This window comes from Echinops telfairi, unplaced genomic scaffold (assembly GCF_000313985.2).
Source record: "Echinops telfairi isolate 266 unplaced genomic scaffold, ASM31398v2 ScPeMD7_1;HRSCAF=3_0, whole genome shotgun sequence".
Taxonomy (NCBI): Eukaryota; Metazoa; Chordata; class Mammalia; order Afrosoricida; family Tenrecidae; genus Echinops; species Echinops telfairi.
Window position 1 is genome coordinate 58795434 of NW_022103896.1, and position 26744 is coordinate 58822177.

Sequence of the window (26744 nt, forward strand, 5' to 3'; positions counted from 1 at the left end):
AAATTTGAAGCAGGCCCAATGACATGCGATTTGGAAGCCTTCCAGTGACTTCTTGTTTCATTTAACATAAAGCCACCAGGACCCCACGTGGGCCAAGAACCCACACGATTGGCTCCGCATCCCTGCCCACCCCTCACGCTGAGCTTCAAACATCCCAAGCTCCTTCCTACTGCCGTGGGTTTACATGTCATTGCTTCTGCTTGGAATGGCTTCTGCTGGCTCATAACCAGGCCTCCCCTCTCCCCCTCAGAGAAGTCTTTCCTGGACACATTAAGTGAACCCACCAAGAAGTCCCTGTCACATCAACTTGTCTGTGTCCTTCATAGCGCTTGCCCGATCCAATTATTCGGTTATTTTTTTTGCTAACTGACAATTGTGCTTCTCTTGATGTGCTATGGCGTCAGAAGCCACGTCTGTGTTAACCACCATATCTCCTGTGCCCTGCACAGAGTCTAGCACATGAGAGCACTTTCAGTAAACAGTTGTTAATGTGAACGAACCCTTCTCTTCCTACTGCTGTATGACTGACCAAATCATTGAACGCCTTCAGCTCTAAGATGAAGCTGTGAAAAGATGGTAGGTTCTGGGGGATAAGTTAAAGGAGTGAATCTATGGAGATATGTTGCTTGGTTCATTGTAGATGCAGAACAGGCATAGTTAACTCCCCCTCCCCCCACTGTTTCATAGGAAATCTTCCGAAGAACTGGACATGGACAAGGTGACGGCAGCAATGGTATTGACCAGCTTGTCAACCAGCCCTTTGGTACGAAGTCCCCCTGTGCGACCAAATGGTAAGCATGGAGAGCGGGGCTTTAGGGTGGGATCTCCTTCCAGTCAAACACAGTGACTATGTTACCCTCATCTAGTAAAAAGAAGCAAGGGGCATTGGGAAGAAATGGAAATGCCAGAGCTGTCTGCCTTCTCCACATCTTCCCAGGGACCTGATGACAGCTCATTTTCACAGCGATAGTCATTGAGCCGCAGCCATGTTTTTTGCCTTTACAGAATATATGTCTATAGTCAGAAAGGTCTGGGGAGGTTATTGGCTCCATCATTGCTTGATTGGGGTCAGGGGAGGTGGGGGGGGGGGCGGGGCCAGAGGGAAAGTAGAGCGCTAAGAACTTAACATTAAAACAAAATGAATCCAAATATATCGGAGATTTCAAAACCAATAGAATCATTTAGTCCATCCATTAATTTAGTGATATATTAATTTGATATATTTACCAGGTACCCTTCTAGATGGTTTGACCACATCACTGGAGAAAAAAATGATTAATCATAGCCATATTAACAGTAAGCATCTACTGAGCACGGTGCTTGCTTTAGCTAATGTCACATGGTCATGCCGCCATGCCATGATCTCCGTTTTACAGATGAGAAAAGTGGAACGGGCCTTAGCTGGCTTGTGCATGGCAGAGCTGACCTACTCCACCCCCTGAGGCGCGGCTGTAGGTCCTTTTTTCCCATCACCCTCTGGAAGCTCGTTCGCATCAGTTTGATGCTGAACCTCCCGAGCGAAGATGTGATCAGGGAAAAGACGGAGTGATCTACTTCTGAAAATCACCCAGTGGAGGATCACAACAGCTCTGCAATCAAGCATGGTGCCAGGAGGCAGGGCCAATGCCACAGCGGCTAACCACCACCACCTGAAGGAACCTTCCCAACCCCTAGCTGCTAGTCAGCAGAGTCCATTACGAACCTGGGCTGTGGCCGAAACTTAATTTAACCATAAACATGAGGTGTTAATTTTGCTGAACAGCCAGTGAGTCCTCACCAAAGCATACTCCAATTGTAAGTGAGGCGAAATTACCAGGAGGTTGGGAATGTAAATGTGCCTACCATGATCATTTCTCTAGCTGGGTGGCCCACCTCTCTTAAATAACCTGACGGAGCTTCTGGAAGGCACCTGGTAGACCAATATCCTGATTTCTCTTTCTCGGTTTGAACAGATCTATTAAGAAAGGAAGCCAGTAACAAATCACCTATTTCAGGAAAAAGGAATGGCAGAAAGTGTATTTTACATGTTGTCACTTTAATTTTGTTAACTGTTTTTCATGGAGAACATTATTAACATTGCTTTGTATTGAATGGTTAAAATTAAACCTTTCTGCTGCTTCAATACAAACTTTTAAATACAGTTATAAAGCAAGTAATTCCGTGTTCATGGATGGTTAAAAAAATATAATAATGACTCAACTAACAATCCCAAATTGTTTGATAGGGCTCATTTAGTCTGAAACAGGAGAAACACATTCTTAAATAGGAAAAGCAATTTATGATAATGATAGCATTATATTTTTAGGAATAAATTATTTTCCCCAGATTGTGTAGCAGTGAGGTTATGGAAAGTGCTGCACCCCTTCCGGTGGCTGAAAAGGCCCGTTCTCTCGGGATATGGGCATGCTAGGAGGCGATCACAGAAGCCTGTCCACATTCTTGGTAAATCTTTAAGATAAGCAGACACTGCTCCCCGCCCCTAACTTTCGTGTTTTCTGAAAATGTCTGTGTCACTTTGTGCTTTGGGTTCAATCGTGTTTCTAAAGGAAATGACACCCACAAGCCAGTGAGAAATCTAACTTTTGTAATTGGCGTCAAGCAATGTCCTGAAGCAGTAATAGTTCTTGGGAATTTCTATCCTCCTTATATTTTCCGTGATTACAATAAACTTAGTATCATTTTATGTGATCTTAAGAGTACCTGTTGCAGTCTGCTGGAAAGCCCCCACAGCCTACGGAGCGGGTTCACCAGAACCCACTGCCTTCGAGAGGATTACAACTCATTGCGAACTATCGCGGGTTTCCAGGACTGGGGCTGGTTTCAAGAGCAATCTCACCTTTCTCCCATGGGGGTGGGCGGGGGGTGGACCATCAATTTTGCAGTTTGCAGCCCAGATCAAAACCCACAGTTCCACCAACACCGTACAAAAGCCATTCTGTGTTGGATGGGACTGTGTTGCTAATAGACAACCCGGAGGAAGATGGATGCAGCAGTGTTCTGTGTGGGCTGCAGCAAGCGAGGGGCTAATTTGGTTTTGCTGGGGACGTGGGAGCCTGCATAAATCACCATTTGATTCCCCTCGCTCTAATGAGATGGGCCGCTTCTGCTATTTCAACTTAAAGCCTCACTCTTCCGACTGAATGTTGTACTGGACGTGGTAGAAGAATGTGGTGGACGTAATTAGGTGAAAGTAATCAGAAAGTTTTACTAAGAGCGTTAGTCTACCTTTTGCCTTCATTTCTAATTACATAGTCGTTAGCAGCATTTTTTTAATGAGGCATTTGGGGACTTCCCCCTCACCACCACCCCCTTCATTAGAATGGTGTTTTAATATATTCAAAATGCACATCGATATGGGACAAAATACTCAGAGTGTAAGATATGTAGAAATACTCATTAAGATTGGGGATCTTGAAAGGTAAAGCAAATCTTCTGTGATTAAAAGACCCCCAAAGACATTCTATCTGTAACAAAGAGCTCCCTTCATTAGCAAACATTTCATGATGTTTTCCACTCAAAGTGCAAAGGTAAATTATTAGTAATTATTTCCAAGAAATTCTTACCTGTCTCCAGCATGAGCCAAAGGCAAGAGGCAAACTGGCTGATTAGGGCTACGCCCCAGTCACAGGCCTTGAGCTTAATTTACTAGTCTCAGCTGTAAAGTGACAACGCTGACTCGGAGGGACAGATAGTATGAGAAGCCACGAGGTTGTCTGTGTGACCGAGCTTTGTAAAAGGTAAACCACTGTTGTCCGCTATGGCTGGTGGTTATCATTGGGCCGCTAACAGCAAAGTCAGCAGTTCGAAACCAGCGGCCACTCCTTGGGAGAAAGATGAGACTTTCTACTCCTGTAATGAGTTGCAGGCTCGGAAAACCCACTGAGACAGTTCTGCTCTGCCCTTACCGGGTCATTGGGAATCGGCATCGACTCAGTGTGTCGGTGAGTGAGTTCTCGTTTGTCGGAATTCGAGGGCTGGTAATTGGCTCTAAATTAACTTTCCCGAAATTATGATTGCTCTTAGATCTGAAGTCTTGTATCTTTTCTCTAAATGTATATTCCAAGGGACACAAATCCCAGAAGTTTTCAAACAGGGAGGATCCTTGGACCACACACCTTGAGAGAAGAATGCACCCACAGGAATAAATTGCTCATCCCTCCCCTTGTAATCTCCACCGATATCCCAAGGAATTAATCTGGCAACATAACGCACCTCAGGAAATCATTTCTTAGAAAAACCTAAGTTACATGGTTAGAGTGTGTGAGTCATTGTCTTTCCCTAGCCAGCTGTTGCAAGGGAGGGAGGTGAGGTGTGTGCACCCAATCGGCCCAGGCCGGACCGGCCAGTCCAGGCTGACCTGTGTTTGTGTGCCCGCGCAGATGGCCTGGGCGGCTCCTGGAAGGAAGCGGTGGGCGTGCCCTCCAGCACGAGCAGCAGCGGCTACTGGAGCTGGAGCGCCCCCAGCGACCAGTCCAACCCGTCCACCCCCTCGCCGCCGCTCTCGGCCGACAGCTGCAAGCCCGGCCGCCCGCAGGCGCCGCCGCTGCCCGACGACGGCATCGACGAGGCCGAGGCCAGCAACCTGCTCTTCGACGAGCCCATTCCCAGGAAGAGAAAGGTGGGTCTGGCACGCTACTTTCTGTTAAGTACACGCAGGTGCAGCCTGCCCCCGTTCGTGGGATCGCTCGGAACTTAAGGGCTCACGCTCCTGGACCACCCTTGGCGATTTCAAATTAAGTCAATGAAATCCCATGGCTGAAAACCAGTGAGATACCAATATCGTTCTTCAAGAGGCGAAGACCCGTCTTCTGAGTATGAGTCACTGAACTTGGTGGAAAGGGTTAATAGCAGGTAAAAATGTACACGTTTTCGGGGTTTGGAAGTTAGAAAAATTAGGCTTCTGACAGGGTTTGGTAATTAACGCATTCGCTTAGTGGGATTTAATTTTTCTCAGATGTAAAATGTAATCAACCCCCCCCCCTTTTCTGCTTCCATCAGCTCTGCAGGGCTGCTGGGAATGATCTTTTGTATCTCAGTTTATCAAATCAGACCTTATGAAGATAGACATTACAGCCTACAAATCATTGCATGTCATATAGATCATCGTGCAAAGGGAGATGAATTGCTTGCATTTTCTATACCCCTCACAGCAGTCCTGACAGCATCGTGCTTACATCTTAAGAGGCAGAAACTAAGAAACAGAGAGGTTAGGTTAGGAAGGTCCCTGTGTTAGACAGGGTTCTCTAGAGAGATAAAACCAGATTGCTGATAAGTTTATATCTATAGTTATAAAGATAGATATATATAACACAAGAAATGGACTGTTAAATTGTAAAGCAGTACAAATGGCTCAATGCAAATCACTACCGTGAGAGAGTTGTGAGATGCTAGCAGTCCTTCAAGTCTTGAGGGCCGTCTGGTAGTCCTCTGTAGAGAGAGAGCTAGGCTAGCCCAGCACAGGCAGCAAAACAGCCAGGCAGGTCACCAACTGTCAGTCCTCAACTCCAGAGATGTAAATTTCAATTGTGTTGTCTTAAAGGGACCTTAACTTACAGCGACACAGTCCACAGGCTAGGCCTGCCACAGGTAGTGTAGGCTGTAAATTGAGACAGAGAACAAGCAAGGCAGCCGCACACTGGTCCAATGATCAAAGAGCAAGAGGCAAGAAAGACGAGGCTCACCAAGCCATTTATCTCTCCGCCCTTCAATTAACCCCACTTTTGTTTATCGGCCAGGCTGGCACAATAAACTAACTATCTCAGTCCCCAAGCCTCACTCTGCCTGAATCTGATGTTCATGTCCCTTTCAGTCACTCTCTTCAAGAACATTTAAACGATCCGCTGCCCTTACACAGCTTTTCAAATGCATTTCTCCTTTAAAACAATAAAGCCATATGAGCACTGTTACCCTGAAAACATCTTACCATTATTTGAAACATCACAGTGAACATGAAAGTCTTGTTTTAGCTGTTGTTCTTAGTTCCGTGTGGGGAGCTTCATTATTCATGACTACTCCCAACAAAAAAACCCAAGGCAAAACCCCGAGGGCCGTTCTCCCTCCAGTTCATCTCAGAGGCAAACAGAGATGGCATCCCTGAGTCTGGGTAACAGAAGCTGTGGCACTCACTCTCTTTCCGGTGTGCCTGTGTGGTCTCCAGCTCCTACCTCATCAGCAGGGCAACAGTGGCCTATCCTTTCCACCGGCTGTGGCATCAGGGCCACTTTTGCTCACCAGTGCCTTGGGCTGGCCGTGTGGGTCTCCAAGGAAAGTGGACCTTTCCTTAAGCAGTTGGGGAGAGAGGACAAGCATCCCAGCCCCAAACCCTGTTGCCGTTTTGTGTTGCCCAGACAGCCCTCTGCAGTCTGTGTCTCCGGACTGATCAGAGTGAGGTTCCGGAGCTCATAAAACATGGGCCAGAACCTACAGCATGCAGTGCCCACCTCCACTCTTGACGATTTAAAGGAGGTGAGCCGAACACCCCTCACAGCCTGCCATATCTAATGCAGTCACTAAGCCCAGATTCATACTCTTGGCCTGCAATTAGGTTGCATTGCTCAGGCTTACATTTAGCATATATGTGCTTCAGTTCATGTAAGTGACATAGCCCAGTCAGCAAAGGACAGGAAACTTAGCTTCATTATGCAATGGCATATACTTGGAGTATGCCACACAGGCTGACTGCACGGCACTGGATCATGGGAAAGAGTGCACGTGAGCCACGTTTATCGTTGTTTCTTTACAACTTCTCCATCTATGCAGACCCTGGGACTCATTGAATTTGGTCATGTCACCAGGAAAAATCCAGCAGAAATGAGGCGCACCCAAGGGAGTTGGCTTAACACAGTAGTCACAACAACAGACCTAAACATATCAATGATATTGAAGCTGAAAGCCAAGCCCCGCCAGGAATCTGAGCCAAGGGCAGCGAACACTCCCTTACCACTAGCACCTAGGCTGTGGATGGTTGTCCCAAATAACCACTACCTGATGCTTACAGAGACCAGCCTGTTGCTTTGACCTTTTGAACTGAAAGCGTCTTTGACATTGGCGCAACTGAAGACTCTTGTCATTCATTCTTTCCTGAGGAATCCGACATGTATTGAGCACCCACGGGGAAATGCTCACTGCCCTAAGAACAAGACTCGGCCCCTCGTTCAAGCTATTGACAGTTGGGGGGAGACTAGTGTGAAAAAAGGCAATAATTATTATCAGTCATAAAAGCTGTGCCCATGCTACAGGAGGACCACTTAACAGGGACACCTAGCTCTGCCCTGGAGGCCCATGGGAGGCTTCCCCAAAGATGTGACACAGAAACTCTGCCCTGTGGGAGCTCATCAGACAAGGGGTAGGCGGAAGGGCATGTCAGGCAGAAGGAGCAACACCTGCGAAGGCCCAGTGCTCGGCCATCAGGGAGTCTGAAGACGGTCCGTACAAATGGGGTAGAGAAGGGAGGCAGGAAATAAATGGACGACAGGACAGTCATGAAAGGGATGAAAATGCGAGAAAGGTGGACATTCCGCATCTCAGAGACCTCACTTTCAAATAGTGAGACTGGCCGAAGATGCGGTGAAGAACACTGTCAGTCTGATGGACGAACACAATGGCCTGAACCAAACTCCCCACGGTCGACAGCGACCCTGTAAGACTGGGGAGGACGGTAACGCTGAACAGGAGTAGAAAGCCCCATCTTTCTCCTTCGGAGCAGCTGCTGGTTTCAAACTGCTGACCTTGCCGTTAGCAGCCCACGATGGAACCACTCCGCCCCCAGGGCCCCAAACCACGCAAAGATTAAGGAAGTAGGGCAGGGCAGTATTTAGCTCTGTTAGACAGATGTAAGGTCACCTTGAGTCACAGCCAACTGGACAGCCACTTAGAAAAGCAACCTCCCGGATGTGACAGAGTGTGGAAAGTGACCTTTCCCTAAATTTTCATAAAGCAGTTTTACCAATATTTTTGACCTGAAGTAGGCTCTTAATAAATGCTCAGCTGTTTCTTTTCTAATCCATCTGTGACCTCTCCTCTTTTCCTTTTAAAAGCCCCTCAGTATGAACATTCAGTATCGCAGCCCTGATGCTCTTAGCTCCAGATCCCAAATTCAGATAAGCATTATTCTGGTTCTTGGGTGGTCCTGATGGCGATGATGTGTGAGTGGGGCTGAAAATCCCCTGGGGGAGCGAAAACCTTCCCAACCATCCCTCAACTCCAAGCTATAATTGTTACAATTGTGTATGAAACTATTTGTCTACACTAATTGAGGTACAGTCGATTTAGTTTATAACTGGATATGTCAAAAAGTTTCTAAAACTTTCATTACTTAAGCTAGACAGTACATTCCCATTGGTAGGATTTTTCTGAGTTCATCTTACTTTACTTTCCATTATTCCTTTATTTGACTTGTGATCTGGTATGAGAATCCGTTAAAGAGCCAGGATTAGAAACCCAAAGGTCCACATTTTAAGCTCAACTCTAATTGCTTTAAAACTTAAGAAAATCATGTCACCACCCTGGTCATGTTTCTTCATCTGTAAAACACAAAAATGCTCTGGCGCCTCTTAGGAAAATCATGACGATGCATGTGACCATAAGTAGGAAAGAGATAATAAACCTTGAAGCCCCTACATAGGATGTGCCAGTATTTTATTAGACATTCTGCAACCAGTAGACAAAGGGGCCCTTGTGAAGCAGTGGGTTATGAGTTGCCTGCTAACCAGAAGATCAGCAGTTCAAACCCACCAGCCGCTCTGCAGGAGAAAGATGGAGCTTTCTGCTCCCTGAAGGTTTAAAGCCACGGAAACCCATCAAGGCAGTTAGACTCTGACCTACAGGGACACGATGAGTCAGAATCAGTTTGACAGCAGTGATTTGTTAAGTTTTTAAAGAAAGGCGGGGGGGGGGGGGGGGGGGGAATGACACTCTGAGTTTATGGAGAGCAGTGACTCTCATGGATGCCACCTACTCTTTCCTCGTGAACCTCCCTTCCCCTTGCTGCCCGATACCCACCTTGCCCTCCCCGCTTTGGGAGATCCACGGTGCAGGATGAGAGCACGAGGCACATCTGCTAAGACAAGGATTTTCTCTCAGAGGAAGAAACGCTTCCTTTAAAGACGCTTGCTGACAACAGCTACTTCTGCAAATCGTGACAGTTTATAGGACACTTCTAAAAACAGCATTTCCTTTAATCACCACAAAAAAACATCCACTTCTTTGCATCCCCATTTTGCAGATCTTGTAGCTTATAGAGCAGAGGTAAGATCAGCCTCGTGGAAATAGCATATGAATCAAGGGAAGCAAATGGATCGAGGGAACCCACATGTCCCTCTGCCCACAGAAGAGGGTCGCCGGGGGAAGACGTGCAGAGGGGCAGCTCCAGCCCACGTTAGGTGGCAGGGTGGGAGCAGGAAATAAGTGGAGGGCAGAGAGCCAAAGTCCAGGCTCCCCGCTTCCTACAGGAGCATCCTGCTTCTTAAGAAAACCTTCAGCCAGACAAGTGAGAATGCAAGAAGGAAAATGAAAGGCTTCTCTCTCCCAGCCAACTTCACTGAAGACCAGTGCATGGACAGACCAACCAGACAAAATCCAGTGCAGCGTGAGTCTAGACCTTCTGCAAACTTTGGGGAAGGTGCAGTTCCCCATTACAGCCACAAGGTGATGCCACAACAAAAACCTGCTGCCCTCGCGTTGATTCCCCTTCAAAGCGACTCATGAAAACAGTAAAACTGCCCCACAGGGTTTGAGGCTCTAACCTTTACCAGAGCAGACTGCCACCTATTTCTCCCTGTTCAAACACGGTTCAGGGAGCAGCCAGATGTTTAACCACTGCACCACAAGGCTCCTACTAAGTGGTGCAGCGACCCCAAGCACAGCTTCTCCGGAGTTTCTGGGAGAAACCGGTGTCACCGAGAGTTAGCCTCCCGTTCCAGGAGACACCTGAGAAAATCACACTGTGCAGGTAAGTAAAGATGTACGTGCTCGTTTTCCTGTCCGTTCTGCCCTCTCATGAACAGGACACAGCTCAGCTCTGCTGTTCAGGGGAACTGAAGCAAGTCCCTGGACCTCTCTCTGAGTCTCAGTTTTCCCATCTATAAAATATTGGCAGGGATAGCTAACTACCTGCGGATGTGGCTATCGGGAGGATGATATGATAGGACATGGGAAATGCAGTCATTATTTCTGCTCGTATCAGCCTTTCCTTTGTACCCACCTGGAATGGACTCGAGTCCATCCCTGGGGGGCAGAAACGGTTACTTCCCAGAAGTGCTTCAGAAGAAAGGCCACCCCTTGAAACCCCAGTAAAAAGCACCCAGGCTGCTCTCTGGTGTCTGGAGAGTAAAGTCTCCTCCGTGTACTTTTTTAGAATAGAGACTTCATTGATGTTTCCTCAGGTGGGTGTAGCACAGTGGGTTTCTCCCTGTTTATGTCCTTTCTGGCCGTGGGTTTATGATTCTGCCAAAAATAATTGGTTAGGCAGGCCACCGTGAACCACTAACACACATACACACACACACCCATTACTCTTTCATGCACCTTGCAGGCATTTGTCTGTTGACTATGCAAATAGGGTATGTAAAAGCGCCATGTAGGATTGAGTGACTGGGGCCTGGTTCTGCTGGGAAGGCCGTGGCACGAATGTAACCAGCCGTGCTGGCAGACAGAGTGCACTGCACAGTAGATCATTGCAGAGGTAGAGTTAGGTTAAAATGTGCACTTTATCGGCTTGAAGGTAATCAAGCAGCCATCAAGCTCAGAAGCAACAAAGCCCACATGGAAGAAGCACACCAGCCTATGCAACCACGAGGTGTCGAAGGGATCAGGTGTAAGGCATCATCAGAACAAAAAATCTTACCATAGTGAATGATGGGGGGAGTGCAGAGTGGAGATCCAAAGCCCATTAGTAGGCCACTGGAGATCCCCTTGCAGAGGGGTCTCGGGGAGGAGATGAGCCAGTCAGGGTGTGATGTAACAACGATGAGAAATACAACTTTCCTCTAGTTCCTAAATGTTTCCTCCCCGCTCCCACTACCATGACTCGAATTCGACCTTGCAAGTCTGGCTAGACCAGAGGATGTACACTGGTACAGATAGGAACTGAAAATACAGGGAATCGAGGGTAGATGAGCCCTATAGGACCAGTGGTGTGAGTGGCAAAACAGGGAGGGTAGAATGAGAGTAGGTAGGAAAGAGGGAACCGATTACAAGGAACTATATGTGACCTCCTCCCTGGGAGACGGACAACAGAAAAGTAGGTGAAGGGAGACGTCGGACAGGGGAAGATATGACAAAATAACAATTTATAAACTATCAAGGGCTCATGAGGGAGCGGGTAGCAAGGAGGGAGGGGAAAAATGAGGACCTAATGCCGGGGGTTTAAGTGGAGAGAAAATGTTTTGAGAATGATGAGGGCAATGAATGTACAAATGCGCTTTACATCATTGATGTGTGTATGGATTGTGATAAGAGTTGTAGGAGCCTCTAATAAAATGATTTTTTTAATGTGCACTTTATCATTTCATCTCCCTTTTGACCCCTTTTAAATTTGTCCCAGTTTTTAACATTTTCTGCTTTCTTTTGATTATGAGGGTTTTCTTTTGTATTTTGTCATTGCTGGGTTTTTGCTTGTTTGTTTGGTTGGTATGCTTTGCTGTAAATGAAGTGTAGCAGAGAGAAATCTATAGAGGTCGTAACTAATAATGTCATGGGGGTGGGCTGGGCTGGCATGAGTCGTTGGAGGAAAATGGGGAGCTCACGACGAGCACAAAGAAGAACATGTCCTAAGGTTGACTGTGGCCATGACTGCACAACTCTTTCAGTACGATTAAATGATGGATTGTACAGTAAGGGAACTATATCCCAATAAAACTATTTAAAATACATAGATGTGTATGTTGGTGCTCAGTGGCTGCTGCAAAAGGGAAGAAGGTTCTCTCGGGAGCTCTAGGTGTCCAACAGTTTCAGGTTCTAACCCTGAAAGGTGGGCGATTCTAAGAGCTTGCTGTGAATCTCACACAGGGCATGTGTGAAATTCCACATGTCTGCCCAGAGGCTCAGCTCCTCCTGGGGTCACTGTGTGTGCTAAACAAGGTAGACATGTAAAAGTCTCCAGCACAGGGCTCGGCACACAGTAGAAGTCCCCAACCAATACTGGCCCGCCTTTTTGCGTCCTTGCCATCATCTGTAAGACCACTAGGGTCAACCTGAGATCACTGGCGCTCAGCACAAATGCTTTCCATTCGGGTGGACTTTTAGCTGGTCCTTATATCATCACTAAGAGTCAGAATTGATTCAAAAGCAGTGAGTTTGGATGGACATTCCAGCTTCACGACGGCAGTTCCAGTCCCGAGGAAGAGCCACTGTGGACGCTCGGAGGCCCTCTCAGACTCTCCCTGCAGCTTCCCTGAGTAGCTCTGACCTATGCCGCCATCTGGGCATGGTTTGTGTTTCATAAATCATTTTATTGGAGGGTCTTACAGCTCTTTTAAGAATCCACACATCAGTTGTATCAAGCACATTTGTGCATATGTTGCCATCATTTTCAAAACATTTTCATTCTACTTGAGCCCTAGGTATTATCTCCTTTTTCCCTTCTTTCCCCACCCTACCACCCTTGATAAATTATAAAATATTGTTTTTTCATATCTTACACAGTCCACTGTCTCCCTTCACCCATGTTTCTGTTGTTCATCCCCTTGGGAGGTGGGGGGATACATTGATCACTGTGATCGGTTCCCCCTTTCTCCACCCACTTTCCCTCTACCCTCATGGTATTGCTACTCGCATTATTTTTCCTGAGGGGCTTATCTGTCCTGGATTCTGGGTGTCGAGCTCTTCTCTGTACCAGTGTACATGTTCTGATCTAGCCTGATTTGTCAGGTAGAACTGGGGTCCTGAAAGTGGTGGTGGGAGCATTAAAGAACTAGAGGAGGGCAATGAATGTACAAATGTGCTTTACACAATTGATGTATGTATGGATTATGATAAGAGTTGTATGAGCTCCTAATAAAACGATTAAAAAATAAATAAAAATAATTTTAAAAATAAACAAGAAGAACTAGAGGAATGTTGTGTGTTTCATCCATGCCATACATACCCTGGCTGGCTCATCCCTTCCTGTGACCCTTCTGTGAGGGGATGTCCAATTGTCCATACATGGGCTTTGGGTCTCCTCTCTGACTCCCTCATTTGCATTGAAATGGTTGTTTCTTTTGGGTCTTCTGATAACTGATCCCATCGACACCTCATGATCACACAAGTTGGTGTGTTTCTTCCATGTGAGTTCTGTTGCTTCTCTGCTAAATGGAGGCTTATTAAACCTCAAGCCTGTAAGACCCCAGACACTATGTTTTGTAATAGCTGGGCACCAGCTTTCTTCACCACATTTTGTTTTCAGCAATCCTATCAGGAAGGTGAGCATCATAGAATGCCAGGTTATTAGAACAAAGTGTTCTTGCATTCAAGGAGGACCTGAGGCCCAATGTCCATCTGCTACCTTAATACTTAGTCTACAAATATATGAACATAGACCTATATCCCTATCGTTATATATTTATTTACATATGTACATGCCTATGTTTATAACTTTATATATGTCTTTTGCCTCCTACTTCTTTTCTCTATTCCCTCTTATTTTCCTCCTGTCCCACTATCAAGTCCGACCTGCATTCGCCTCTCTATACTTCCTCTTGGCTACATTGCACTTGATCAAACCCCACCATTCACTCTGTGCCCTCCTCACCATTGATTTTAGATCTCTTGTTCCCTTGTCCCTGGGTTTGTTGGATCCTTACTCCCTTTCCCTCACCTCCTCTCCCAGGTCCCCCCAGAACCATTTATCCCGTTGCTTTCCCCTTGAGACTGTTTATCTGCCTATCTTATATAGACATGTAAAGGGGGGAAATAGCCTATGAATAATTCCAGGTCTGTCTGCTGACCTTTATAAATGTATTTCAATCAGGTCTGATGCAGTGCCAAGCCCTGGCCCTGAGTCTGAAGTCTACTTTCAGAATTCCTCGTACTCTTGTTGCTTTGCTCCCCTTGCTGCACTGTGGCACTTCCTTCATGTGACACCCTGATGTGGAGAGGTCAGACCAGGCACAATCACCACCCTTTGTCTTCGCTGCTGCCCCTGAAGTCCTATGGGTCAGTAAGGGGACCTCGTGTTTCATGGTGAAGCCAACCCTAGGGCCCTCTCTGTGTATTGGGTGTTCCGAGTGGAAATGCCATCCTTGAAGCTTGGTGGGCCAGGATGCTATATTTTCTCTCTCTCTCTCTCTCTCTCTCTCTCTCTCTCTCTCTCTCTCTCGTCCTTTCACCTCTCCCTCTCCTTTCTCTCTTTCCCTCTGTCTCTCCCCCCCTCCCGCTCTTCTCTTCTCCCTCTCTCCCGCTCCTCTCCCTTCTCTCTTCCCTCTCTCCCCCTCCTCTCTCTCTACTCTGTCTCCTCTTTCCTCTCTCCCCCCTCTCTACCCCCATTTCACCCCCCCTCTCTACCCCTCTCTCTCTGTGTCTCCCCTCTTTCCTCTCTCCCTCTCTCCCCTCTGTTCTCTCTCTCCCTCCTCCCCTCTCTCTCTCTCCTATCTCTCCCCGGGAGAGAGCAGAGAGAGAGGGAGGAGAGAGAGAGAGAGGATATCTCTCAACTCCCCTCCCCCACTCACTCTATTCTCTCCCCTCTCCCCCCTCATATCTCTCCCTGGGAGAGAGGAGAGAAGGCATATCTCTCCCCTCCCTCTCTCCTCTCCCCTTTCCTCTCTCTCCCTCCTCTCTCTCCTTTCTCATATCTCTCCCCGGGAGAGAGGAGGGAGGGAGGAGAGCGGGAGGGAGGGGAGAGAGGGCAGAGGGCATCTCTCTCCCCTCTTCTCTCCCCTACCCCAACAGAGAGTGGGGAGAGAGGGGACTCTCTGTGTCTCTCTCTCCCCTCTCCTCTCCCCCTCCCCTCGCTCCCCCCTCTCCCCTCTCCCCTCTCTCTCCCCTTCTCTCTCTCTGGTCTAAGCATGCCTACCAGTCTCCCCAGGCTGTATCTTCAGTGCTGTCCTCTGTAGTGCATTCTTCTGGGGAGGGGGTCCACGTTGCTGGGATAGGTGCTAACCCAGCAGACCTCTCTGTTAGTCCATTGCTTCATATCAGTATGTTTCCCCCAAGGCTTGGCACACCAGATTAATGTCTGGTCCCTCTCTCCCTTTCATGTGGAGCTATAAATGCCCTCCCCACGCCCTGTGGTGGAATAGTGCCCTGTTCCCTCCAATACCTTCCTCTGTTCTTTTTTTTTCCTCTCCCCCACTCCCCGTGCCTGTGGGCATTGTTTATTTACTATTGTGTTCTCCCTGTCTTCTCCTCCTGTGGCTTGCATGCCTTTAGTGTGACAGTTCTTACACAGTTTGTTCCCACCGGCTCTCGTTAGGAACCTTGAACAGTACCTAACCACGATGTCAGAGACTTCGGCTCGAAGCGAAAGCATCCTCTTCCCGTAGACAGGACAGTCATGGCAGTGCGGCGTGGAGACCCAACGCCCATTAGCAGACCACTGGAGCGCCCCGTGCAGAGGGGTCTCGGGGAGAAGACGGGCCAGTCAGGGGGCGATGTAGCAACGATGAAAAATACAACTTTCCTCTAGTTCCTAAATGTTTCCTCCCCGTTCCCACTATCATGATCTGAATTCTACCTTGCAAGTCTGGCTAGACCAGAGGATGTACAGATAGGAACTGGAAACACAGGGAATCCAGGGCGGATGATCCCTACAGGACCAGTGGTGTGAGTGGCGATACTGGGAGGATGGAGGAAGAGTGGGTAGGAAAGAGGGAACCGATTACAAGGAACTGTATGTGACCTCCTCCCTGGGGGACGGACAACAGAAAAATAGGTGAAGGGAGACGGACAGGGCAAGATATGACAAAATAATAATTTATAAATTATCAAGGACTCATGAAGGAGGGAAAAAAATAAGGAGCTGATGTCGGGGGCTTAACTGGAGAGCAAATGTTTTGAGAATGATGACGGCAATGAATGTACAAATGTGCTTTACACAATTGATGTATGTACGGATTGTGATATGAGTTGTATGAGCCCCTAATAAAATGATTTAAAAATAAATAATAAATTTTTAAAAAAGAAAAGTCACTTGATTTCATTAAAGTTGAGAGAATTCTGCTAGTATACTCTTAATCTCCAATGTTATATTAGCAAGTACTGTAAGATTTTTAAAGAAATAACTTTTGAAGGTGAAAATCAGGTTATTGTAATATTTGGAAGTAGATGTAAAAGTAAAATATCCTCCCCTCTCCCCACCCGTCTGTCAGTTTTTGTGAGTATTGCGGTAGACTGTGTGTGACTGTGACGCTGGGACTCGTGCCATGGGGACGTCAGACACCACAGAGCTGCCCACGGTGGACGGGCTTCAGCAGAGCTTACAAACCCAGACAGACAACAAAGAGGCGGCGGTCCATTTCTGAAAAAGTAACCAGATGAAAACTGATAACAGTGTGGAGTTCCAGTACCTGAACTCAGATTGGAAGGCACTAAAAATACGATTAGGAAAGAGCTGCCTCCTCAAAGTACAGTATCTTTTTTTAAAATCATTTGGTTGGAGGCTCATACAGCTCTTATCATAATCCATTCCTGCATCCACAATGTCAAGCCCATTTGTACATATGTTGCCATCGTCCTTTTCAAAACATTTTTCTTTCTACCTGAGCCCTTGGTATCAGCTCACTTTTTTCCCTCCCTCCCCCGCCTTCCTCCCTCATGAACGCTTGATGATTTATAAATTATTGGGGTTTTTTTCTTGTCTTACACCGACCGCAGTACAGTCTATCTTAATGGCCTGAATAGAGAAGGCTTTCAGGACCCTCCATTGCTGATGTGACATGAATCTACAGGAGAAGAAGCTACTGTACATTTCCATTAATAATCAGAATGTCGAGTGTACAAAGTATGACTCCAATTGGAAGTCATCAAGAATGAAATGGACCACACAAGGATCAGCATGCTGGGCATCAGTGAGTGGAAATGAACTAGGATTGGCGCCGTTTTTCATGAAGAAATCCCATCCCTTACTCTGCGGCGGCTGACGATGAGAAGGAATAGCACCGCGTCCATCGGGAGGAAGCACACCTTTCAGGACATCGACGATGACTACATTAAGACCGGAAAATACAACTATTAGTCAAATTCATCTACCAACTACTTAAGCCAAAGACGAAGAAATCTGGAGATTTTAACCATTTTCTGCAGTCTGACATTGATCAAACATACGAATCGAATGCATTGATCGTGACTGGGACTGAACTGCAAAAGGACAGACACAAAGGATCAGAAGCTGACACGTGGTCTTGACATAAATCTACAAGATACGTGACTTTTTCACTGCAAAACCCTTTCTTCCACAATGTTAATTGATACTGCCCAATCATTTGACCAGAACAAGGGTAATTGTCATTTAAAACATTGTGGGGTTTAAAATCAGGAAATGTGGGCATCAGGGTTCTATCCTTTCACGCGTATTTGATCTGTATCCTGAGCGAATGTACTCAGACGCTGGACAAGTTGAAGGAGAACTCAGCATCACAGTTGGAGGAAGACTCATGAACAACCTCCGATATTTCATTTATTCACAGCTCTTCCCCCTCCCTAGAATGTTTTTGTTTTTCTCTATCTAGTCCCAATGCTGGAACAGTCCTTGCTAAATGATAGGGGCTTAAGAAGTACTTACTAAATTAAATAAAGATTTTTCATCAAAAGAAAAGCTTTGAGTGAATCAAAAAGGGTTTTGATCTATTACGACTCTGTTCAGATAGATATGTAGACTATCAGCTACCGATAAAATTTCTATCGATGCACCTCTAATGTCCTTAAGTGCAAGATATTTACCCGAGTAAAATATCGTTAGGAAAACCGGCAGGAAGGGCTCAGCGTGTGAGGATTTATTCATTACTATCAGTAGGTCCTATTACATGCTTGGAATAAAAATGGCCAAGCAGAGTTCGTTTGTGTGGAGGCAGAATTTAACTCCCTTCTTGTGGTGCGGCTTCCTTCACAGTGTTTAGATTCAGTGGCCCAATGACCACAAAGAGCCTGAGCATCACACGCTGCTTCTTAAATGACGACTGACTCACCTGGAGCCTCTGGGGAGCCAACTCAAGAGCAACAGCAACAGCCACCCCGTAGTTTCCATCCCAGTCCCAGTAGCTAGGGCTTCCTACTGCCCGCTGCAGGGTGGAGTGTCACTGAGCTGATTGTGAAGTCCAGGAGTTGGAAGAAGAAAGATGGCAGCAGCCCAGGGCACAGCCTCTTGGGCACAGCGCTCCTGAACCCCCTGTGAATGGTGGACTCCTTCCCATGGTCACCACCCTATCAGCAACATGCTGTTGCACTTTGTCCTTGACTTGCCCTGCTAATTCCCGACAGACAGGCCACTCGCAGTTCAGAGGACATCCTTTTCCACTCAGGTCTTCAAGGAAGGTTACTCTCTAGTGCAGTCAACAGGGTCCGATCCTACCGGTCATAGCTGGATGTGTCATCTTCCCAGAATGAGGTTCATGAGGACAGAGATCACAACTACACAAGGGCAGAAATCCTACTCACCATGGAAACAATGCTAAGTCGGCCCCATCAGTTCAGGAAGTTGTCAGGCACCACTCTATGGGGGAGTGAGTTGACTTTTCTAACAGCGTATTTCCAAATCTCCACAGCTTAACACAGCGAAGGTTTCACTGATTTCTCATCATGTCACAGCCCAAGGCAGAGAGTAGGTACAAACAGGCCTCTGCTCCGCACAGACGGAGGACTCGGGCCCTTGCTCCTAGCAGGGGTTCTCATCCTGGGGTCCATGAAGCGGTTGCTTTTCTCTAGAGGAACCTGGATGCAGAAGGAAGCATGTCTTTATTGTCACTATCCTTTCAAGTGTCGTTTCATACTTCCTTCTATTATGATTGTGCACTTCAGACCACAAGAACGTTACTACTTTGCTACCATCTCCTGTTAACAGTTGTAGCACCTGTCATGAAACATGACAGCTTAATATTACTTCAAGATTACAGTGTCTACTGTTAATAAAAAGCACATAGATCACAAAATAGATCCAGTATTTTGATACTTATATTCCATTACACCTGTTTTCTTTTGTCGTTCTGTGCGTTTTATTTTGCACGCTAAAAGCATTATTCTGAGAAGCAGTACATAGGCTTTATCAGCTGCATGGCGAGCTAAAGAGTCCCTGACATTGTGGCTCTGCCCCCCTAGGACCTTTAGGACCCTCTGAACACAGCAGAACAAGTTGGGCACTGAGGAAGAGGAGCTAAGGTGGGGGGTGGGAGGGTGGCGATTTTAGGAGTAAGGTAAGGAGGAGCATCGATCACCCTCTCCACAGTCCACTGGCCCCAATTCAGTCAAATGACTCCACTTGACTACAAAGGCACTGAGAAATGCGGTTCCGTTATGTGCCCACAACAAGGAGAAAGCACTGTCACCATGCCCAAGGAAACAGTCGGCCAAGAGATGGCATCCCAATGGCAAGGACCCTCCTAGAGAACACTCATCCCTGTCAAATTTAACATTAGGAAGCCTCATCACCATCATACCGTGATAGCCACCACTCATTGGATGCTACTTCTGTCTGTGTTCTGCGAAACGCTTCACTTCCATGAGCTCATCTAATCCTGTAATGACCCTATGTGACCAAAACCCAACGCAAACTCACTGCCACTGAGTCCATTCTGACTCATAGTGACCCCACAGGACAGGACAACTGCCCCTTCTGAGGCTGTAAATCTTTCCGAGAGCAGAAAGCCTCATCTTTTTCTGACAGAGTGATGGTGCTGCTGACTTTGTGGTCAGCTGCCCAGTATGCAATCCGCTGGGCCACTAGGGTGCCTCACCGAATGCGACAGGTACTATGAATGGTCTTGGTTTAGAGCGGAAGGACTGGCCCCCCAAGAAAGTAAGCCCCAAACCAGTGTGCTTGATCCGTGTTCAGGAATGTTTTTGGAAAACACCGAGACCCTTCTTGGAAGAGGCAGAATTGCATACTATGGGCAGGCAGTGTGGTTCCTGGAGCCAGACACTCTGGAATCCTGTCCTCGCTTTTCCACTCACTGATTCCTTCAGTGGGGATGACTTCCTGAAGCTCTGCATCTGCAGAAAGGCGATCCCCAGGCCATCTGTCTTTTAGGATTAACTGAGATGAAGTACTTGACAGCACCTGGCCCCTAGTTCATTCTCACGGACCAGTGTCCAAGCCTGAACCACTCTTGACCACTTACCGCAGTGACGTGAACTCAAACATTCCACCTGAACTCAGTTCTCATGAAGGATATAGGGAGACGTCTGAGGTCACCAACATGCTCACTGGCTGGGGGCTTTGCTAGATGGAGGCCAAGTCTCTCTCTCTCTCTCACACACACACACACACCAGGTTTGGATAACAGACATAAATGGATTCATTTGTCAGTGTGTTAGACCAGGTTGACTAGAGAAACCAATCCAGATACATTCATATTTTTATAAGAAAGAATGTATCAAAAAGCAATTATATACCAAAAAGAATCCCAGCCCAGATCAAGTCCATAAATCCAATACTAGTCCATAAATCCCTCATCAGACTCACAGGGCACATACAATGATGCAAAATCACAGGTCTCCGTGTGGCTTGTCAACAGGAGTGTGAAGCAGAGAGAGAGGGGGAAGGTTCCCAGGACCAGCCTTGCGAAAAGGATGGCCACGCCCACCAGGAGGCATCATCAGGCTGTGACCTGGTTGACCAGGCTAGATGCCAGCCCTACACCCTATTGATCAAGTGGACGTGAAATTATGTGACCACCACATTCACATTAATGTCCCTTTCTCTCTCCTCTGTAGAACTCCATGAAAGTGATGTTCAAATGCCTCTGGAAAAACTGCGGGAAGGTTCTGAGCACGGCAGCAGGCATCCAGAAACACATCCGGACCATTCATCTTGGGTATGGCAGCCCTCGACTCCCAGCTCCCCTTTGGGGATAGCGTCCATCCATCCAACCTAGGGCCATCGGCACCCAGAAATTCCACACAGTGCATTGTGCCTTAGAAGGTCTGAACCCAGAACAGGACCTTGAGCTGACTAGGTCCCCCTAATCCATAGATAGAGCTGGCCACTGCAGGCAGTGTAGGCCAATGGGACACAGTAGGAAGAATTTACACAGGAAGTTGGAAAGTCTCTAATTTACTTCCTGGGTGATGTCAGGCAAGTTGCTAAACTGAAAAGACTTCCGTGAATAGTATAGACCCTACAGGGCAAGGGTCAGAGAGACCATGTACAGATAAGAGTGGCTTCTTAAGCACAGAATGCGAAGTTAAGAAAGGAGCGTCCACCCTGGTAGCCACAGACTTCAGCCCCTGAAACTGCCTGTAAAATGACAGGTGCATGCCCCCCCAACCCCAGTGAAGAGTGTCCATGACTGTGTCAACAGCATCTGTAACCTTAAAGGGTTAAAAAAATGACTGCATCACTGGGCACTGGTGTTGTGATGCTTAACAGGCCTGACAGACCATCTAGCGCCTTCACTTGATTGATCAAATAGGCCCTCTATTGTTATGGCCTGCACTTGGCTACTTCCGCTGCACCATCCCAAACCTGGAAGCGTTACAGAAATCATTTCTAAGTAAAACAGAATGAGGCTTTGGGAGACACACTAGGGGGCAGTGGAGGTTCGGCTGACTTCTTTAGTCTCTGGGTTTCTGTCCTAGTCTGCAATTTAGAACGGACCTTAAGACGCTATAAATCCTAGCCAGTATGCACAGGGCAGCCAGAGATGTGTGGCCAAGGCCCCAAATGCTTGAGCACGGAGGAGTTCGCTTATCCAGCTAAGGGCTAAGAGATAAAAGCAATCCAGCACCAGCACCACCCTTCAAAAGGCTTTCACAAAGACTCTGTACTACTGTTTCCCCTAGCCAAAGGAAATCAGAAATGAATTTTCACTTTCATGGGGCTGGGGGAAGGGGTGGGGTAGAAAAGGCAAAAAGCAAAATTGACCCAGCGTCGGTTTTGTACTGAGCCGGTAAATAAGCCAAACTGACTGCCTCCAGTCGGTGGGACTCAGTGACTCCATTAGACAGGGCAGAACTGCCCCTGTGAGATTCTTTGCAGAAGCAGAAAGTCCTGTCTTTCTCCCTTAGAGGGGGCTGGTGGTTTCAAACTGCTGACCTTATGGATCCCAGCCCGACATGGAAAGCCTATGCCCCTGGTCAGCATCGACTCAATGGCAGTGAGTTGGGTTTCTTCACTGTTATTTTCAAGAGGCAGCACACACTGAGCAGGGAGAGTGGGACCCACGCTCCACCTCGCAGCGTCAATCCACGGTAGCTCTGAGCTGTGCCGTGAGCACTACTAGCTCTCATGTGAGACCTGACACAATCTGGCAGGTTGTGTTTTAAGTTCGGGAATATTCCAAATTTCCGTCCCAGATACACGAATGGCAATTGCTTCTTCGCTGAAAGATGCCATGGGAACCCTCTACTTTCAGAGAGCGCAGGGAACCTGTCGTCATTTCACCCAACAAGGGATCAATTCGGGAATGAATGCATCATCCGCTAAAAGTGGGATAGGCCGGGAAACAGAAACCGGCTCTAAGCTGACTCAGCCGACCTGGTGGCCGGCTCCTGGAGCGACAAGAAGGAATCTAACTCCTAGCACCTTTCGGGCTGATGGTTTGGAGAGCTCCGACTGCTCAGCTTTCAGACCCTTCCCAACCCGACCCTGACGGTCACACAGTCTCAGCTGTGACCGTGCCCAAAGGAGCTTGGGCTTCCTCTCCGCAGACCTCCAACAGGCTTACAGTGAAACCCCCACCGGGCACAATGCTTCCCTTCCAATTCCTAAAGCCTGCGGGAGAGGCTTCCTGCAGCGCCTGGCCTCCAATCTCTTCTTGGGACAATTCACAATGTAAATAGCTCCGAGTTATTTAAGGGTTTTAAAAACAACTTCCCAAAGCTTTAGCCAGGCAGTGGGATGTTTGTTTTCAAGTCCGTCTGCCCCAGAAAATTGAATCCTATTCAACATCAAGTGGAAGCAGGCACTGGGTGATGTTTGTATAGACTGTCTGTGAGTAAACACGTTTTCTTTCTGTTCCGGGATGCCGCTCGGTGTGTGAAATTAAGAATGCGGCCACTGTACTTGCCTATCATCAAATGCCATCGAGTCAGTCCCAGCCCACAGAGACCCGGTGTACCGTAGAATGAAACACTGCACCAGCAGTCCCGCACCAGCCCCACCGTGGTCGGTCCCTCACCCTGGTCCTTCTATGCCAGGGCCCCATCCTGACTTGTCCCCAGCGAGGTCAAACAATTCCCCCCAGGGCTCTAAGTCTATTAGTAGCACCCATTGCCACTGGGCCCGCCTTTTACTGGAAAGGAAGTTGGGACCAGAATAGAACAGAGACACATTCTTCATCCCACTCTCTGGGGTCTTTCTCTAATGGTATGCTTTGTCAGAAAGCCAAGCCAGCCAGACCTGACCCGGGATCAAGACACCTCCTCCTGAGGGGCCAGGGGAAACAGAGCTAAGCTTAGAGAAGTCACCCATTGGGCCAAACAGAAAGAGCCTCATGAGGGATTTGGACTGTAGCTTCTAGGTAGGGATCATCAAGTGGGATCGTAAGTTTTCTGGTTTCCCAGGTCCGGGATCTGTGGCTGCTGGATGTGTCCAAGAAATTCAGGGGCTAGACTAAGGAATTGGGGGAGTACAGGGGCCGCTGCTCAGCTCTCCCTAGAACCAAGCTGCTTCACACACTCGGGTCTCTGAGCTGCTCCTCCCTACTGCCTTCTTCCCACAAGTTTCCGCCTGGCTCCCGGCTCTTCAGGTCTCTGCACACACACGTCTCACGGCCCTGGCCCCAGTGAGCTTCCTCTGACTCCAGAACATCCCCCCGCCCCCATCATGAGCACTGCTTACAGATATTTACACTGCCGCTTTTTTTCTTTATGGGACCGCCTGACATATTAACAACGATAGAAATCTTTGGCTCCATTTTATAAAGAACATAAGGGATTTCTTGTCTCTCCCTCTTACTAAACGAGAGAACTGCACGTTCTCTCAGAGTAGAGAGGATAGACCTTTTTTCACCCCACTGTAAAATTAAAGAGACCCAAGAACAGTGTCAAGAGCCCTGGTGGCATAGTGGGCTGCTGACCGCAGAAGTCAGCAGTTCGAAACCACCAGCCATTCCACAGGAGAAAGAAGAGGCTTTCTACTTCCATAAAGATTCACAGCATCAGAACCCACAGGGGCCGTTCCACTCTGTGCTATAGGGTCATAGGTATCCATCTGAATCGAATCACTGGCAGGCATTCAGGACAGCACTTGGACATCATAGATTCTCACTAAAATGTCGAATGAATGATTGGCAGGATGAGCAGAAGAGCAAACTGTTTAAAGATGTGGAGGAAGATTTTTCTGGAAGTGGCAGTTGAGTGGTGTAGGATAAGTGAGAGATTGACAGCAGTCAGGAGAGTGACCGAACACTGTAGACAGAACAGCATGTGCAGGAGTCTTGGGGATGAGAAGCCACACGCATGGGCCTGGTACAATTGCTTTGCTCTCTTTCTGTGGTAGGCGTGTTGGGGACTCTGACTACAGCGATGGAGAAGAGGACTTTTACTACACGGAGATCAAGCTCAACACCGACTCGGTGGCGGATGGACTGGGCAGCCTGGCCCCAGTGTCCCCCTCCCAGTCCATGGCTTCGCCTTCTCCTTTCCCCATCCCCGAGTCAAGCCGAGCGGAAATTTGTGCCAAAACCGAGACAAAACTGATGACGCCCCTGAGCCGCTCTGCTCCCACCACCCTCTACCTCGTGCACGCGGACCATGCTTACCAGGTGACTTGTGCAGGACTTGACCCTGACCCCGACAAAAAGCAGTAGCATGTGACCCGAGTCAGTCAGTGGACAGTCAATGGACAGTCAGCCTCAGGCACTGTGGCCCGCCCACCGCGGAGTCCGCTTTCCTTATGCTCCAATTAGGACAGGTCTCACACAGAGGGGCCCCTATGGGTTTGCCAAGCCCCCTACTTACTGACTGCAGGTCCCAGCCTTACACGATAATCCTTACACTATAAAGCGCTCGGGATGGTGCCTGGCACATTTTGTAAGGATCCCTTCACTAAATAATAATAATACATAAAAAAGTGAGTACTGGGGATTTGGGGCACAGCCACCTGGCATCCCAACACAAGAGTTCGTAACCCGAATTCTAAATAAGTAGAGTAGCCCCGCCCAGATGAAAGGGGTGAACTTCAAAGTCTGTTCCCCCTGATCAGGCATCAGGACCACCTGGGAATACATGTGGTTATGTGCTGGCCTGTCAGTCCTGGCTCATAGCAACCCTATGTACCGCAGCAGAACGGCCTCTAAGGGGTTCCTAGGCTGTCACATTTAGAGAGCAGGCCTCTCCCTGCAGAGAGAGGCCGGTGCGATCTAACCAGAGACTTTTCCTTTAGCATTCCAGCATATATTAGAAATCTAAATTCTCGGCCCCCACCCAGACCTTCTAGGTCCCTAACCCCGTGAAGGGCCCAGCACTCGGCCGCAGCAGGTCTTCCTCATGATTCCCATGCTCTACGATCTGAGAACTGCTGAGATCATGGGGGGGACGCCTGCAAACCAGGACATGGTAAAAACCTTCCCCTAACAACAGTCGACTGTCACATGTTCATTTGTTTTAATAAACTTTGAACACTTTCTGAGCGTGAGGAAGCATTTTGCCCTTCATGCATACCACCTTATGCCACCTTTGAAAATCTTTGTATCTTTATAATTGTGTGCCCATCCTTTATTAAAATGTTCCGTTTAACTGAATAGTATTGAATACTATTGGAAACACCATCGGCTCTCTTAAGTCATTCTTTTATGGTTGGATATCTACTGTCATTTTTGTTTTAGTCTATTGAATATCTTCAGTGTCATTAATAACTGTGTTATCAGGTCACTGTAAATTGGAATCAACTCAATTGCAGTGAGTTTGGTTTTATGAATAAATCAGTGCCTACCGCTAAAGAGCCCTGGTGGCATAGTGGGTTACACATTGAGCTGCTAATCACAAGGTCAACAGCTTGAACCTACTAGCCACTCTATAGGAGAAAGTTGAGGCTGTGTAAAGATTCACAGCCTCAGAGAACCAAAGAGGCCACATTGAATCCAACTCAGTCCCCTGGCAGTGGGGTTTCGATTTGATGCTTCTCGTTACTTTTGTCTTTCTTTCTTTAAATTCCAAGAAGTGCAGTTACAGTCAGAAGATAGAACATGAACATTGTAAGACTCTGCTCTGACTCGCCAAGATATTCTCCAGTGGTACCAATTACAAAACCCTGTCATTAGCAGTACATTTGCAATTAGAAAAACTAAACTTGTAGAGGAAGAAGTCAGCCACTAATTTAGCCAACTTAAACTTAAGAATAATAGAATTAAACTAATTGAGGCCATAAATCTGAGTCCTGCCACCTGTATTGATTTCCTAGAAACGGAGCTGCTAAGCTGCAGATATTTTACCCTGATTGCCACGTCCCCCCCCGTCACTCTGCTGAAGCTTGTTTCCCAACTTGAGAGTAAAAATAACAGCTCACACTTGCCCTAAAATAGACCTAAGTCCATATCGGAATAAGGGGAAAATGAGGAGCTGATACCAAGGGCTCAAGTAGAAAGAAAATGTTTTGAGAATGATGATGGCAACAAATACACAAATGTGCTTGACACAGTGGATGGATGGATGGCTTGTGATAAGAGTTGTAAGAGCCC

General features: G+C 47.5%; 1 protein-coding gene across 1 annotated transcript in view; it reads left to right on the forward strand.

The window, feature by feature from the left end:
* Window positions 1-26744, forward strand: part of ZNF704 (zinc finger protein 704) — a 209980-nt gene that overhangs the window by 167309 nt on the left and 15927 nt on the right. Inside the window, exons 3-6 of the mRNA XM_004697500.2 lie at window positions 688-791; window positions 4380-4618; window positions 20839-20939; window positions 24566-24830. Of these exons, the coding sequence (XP_004697557.1) occupies window positions 688-791; window positions 4380-4618; window positions 20839-20939; window positions 24566-24830 (709 nt within the window). The remainder of the gene's footprint in view (window positions 1-687; window positions 792-4379; window positions 4619-20838; window positions 20940-24565; window positions 24831-26744) is intronic.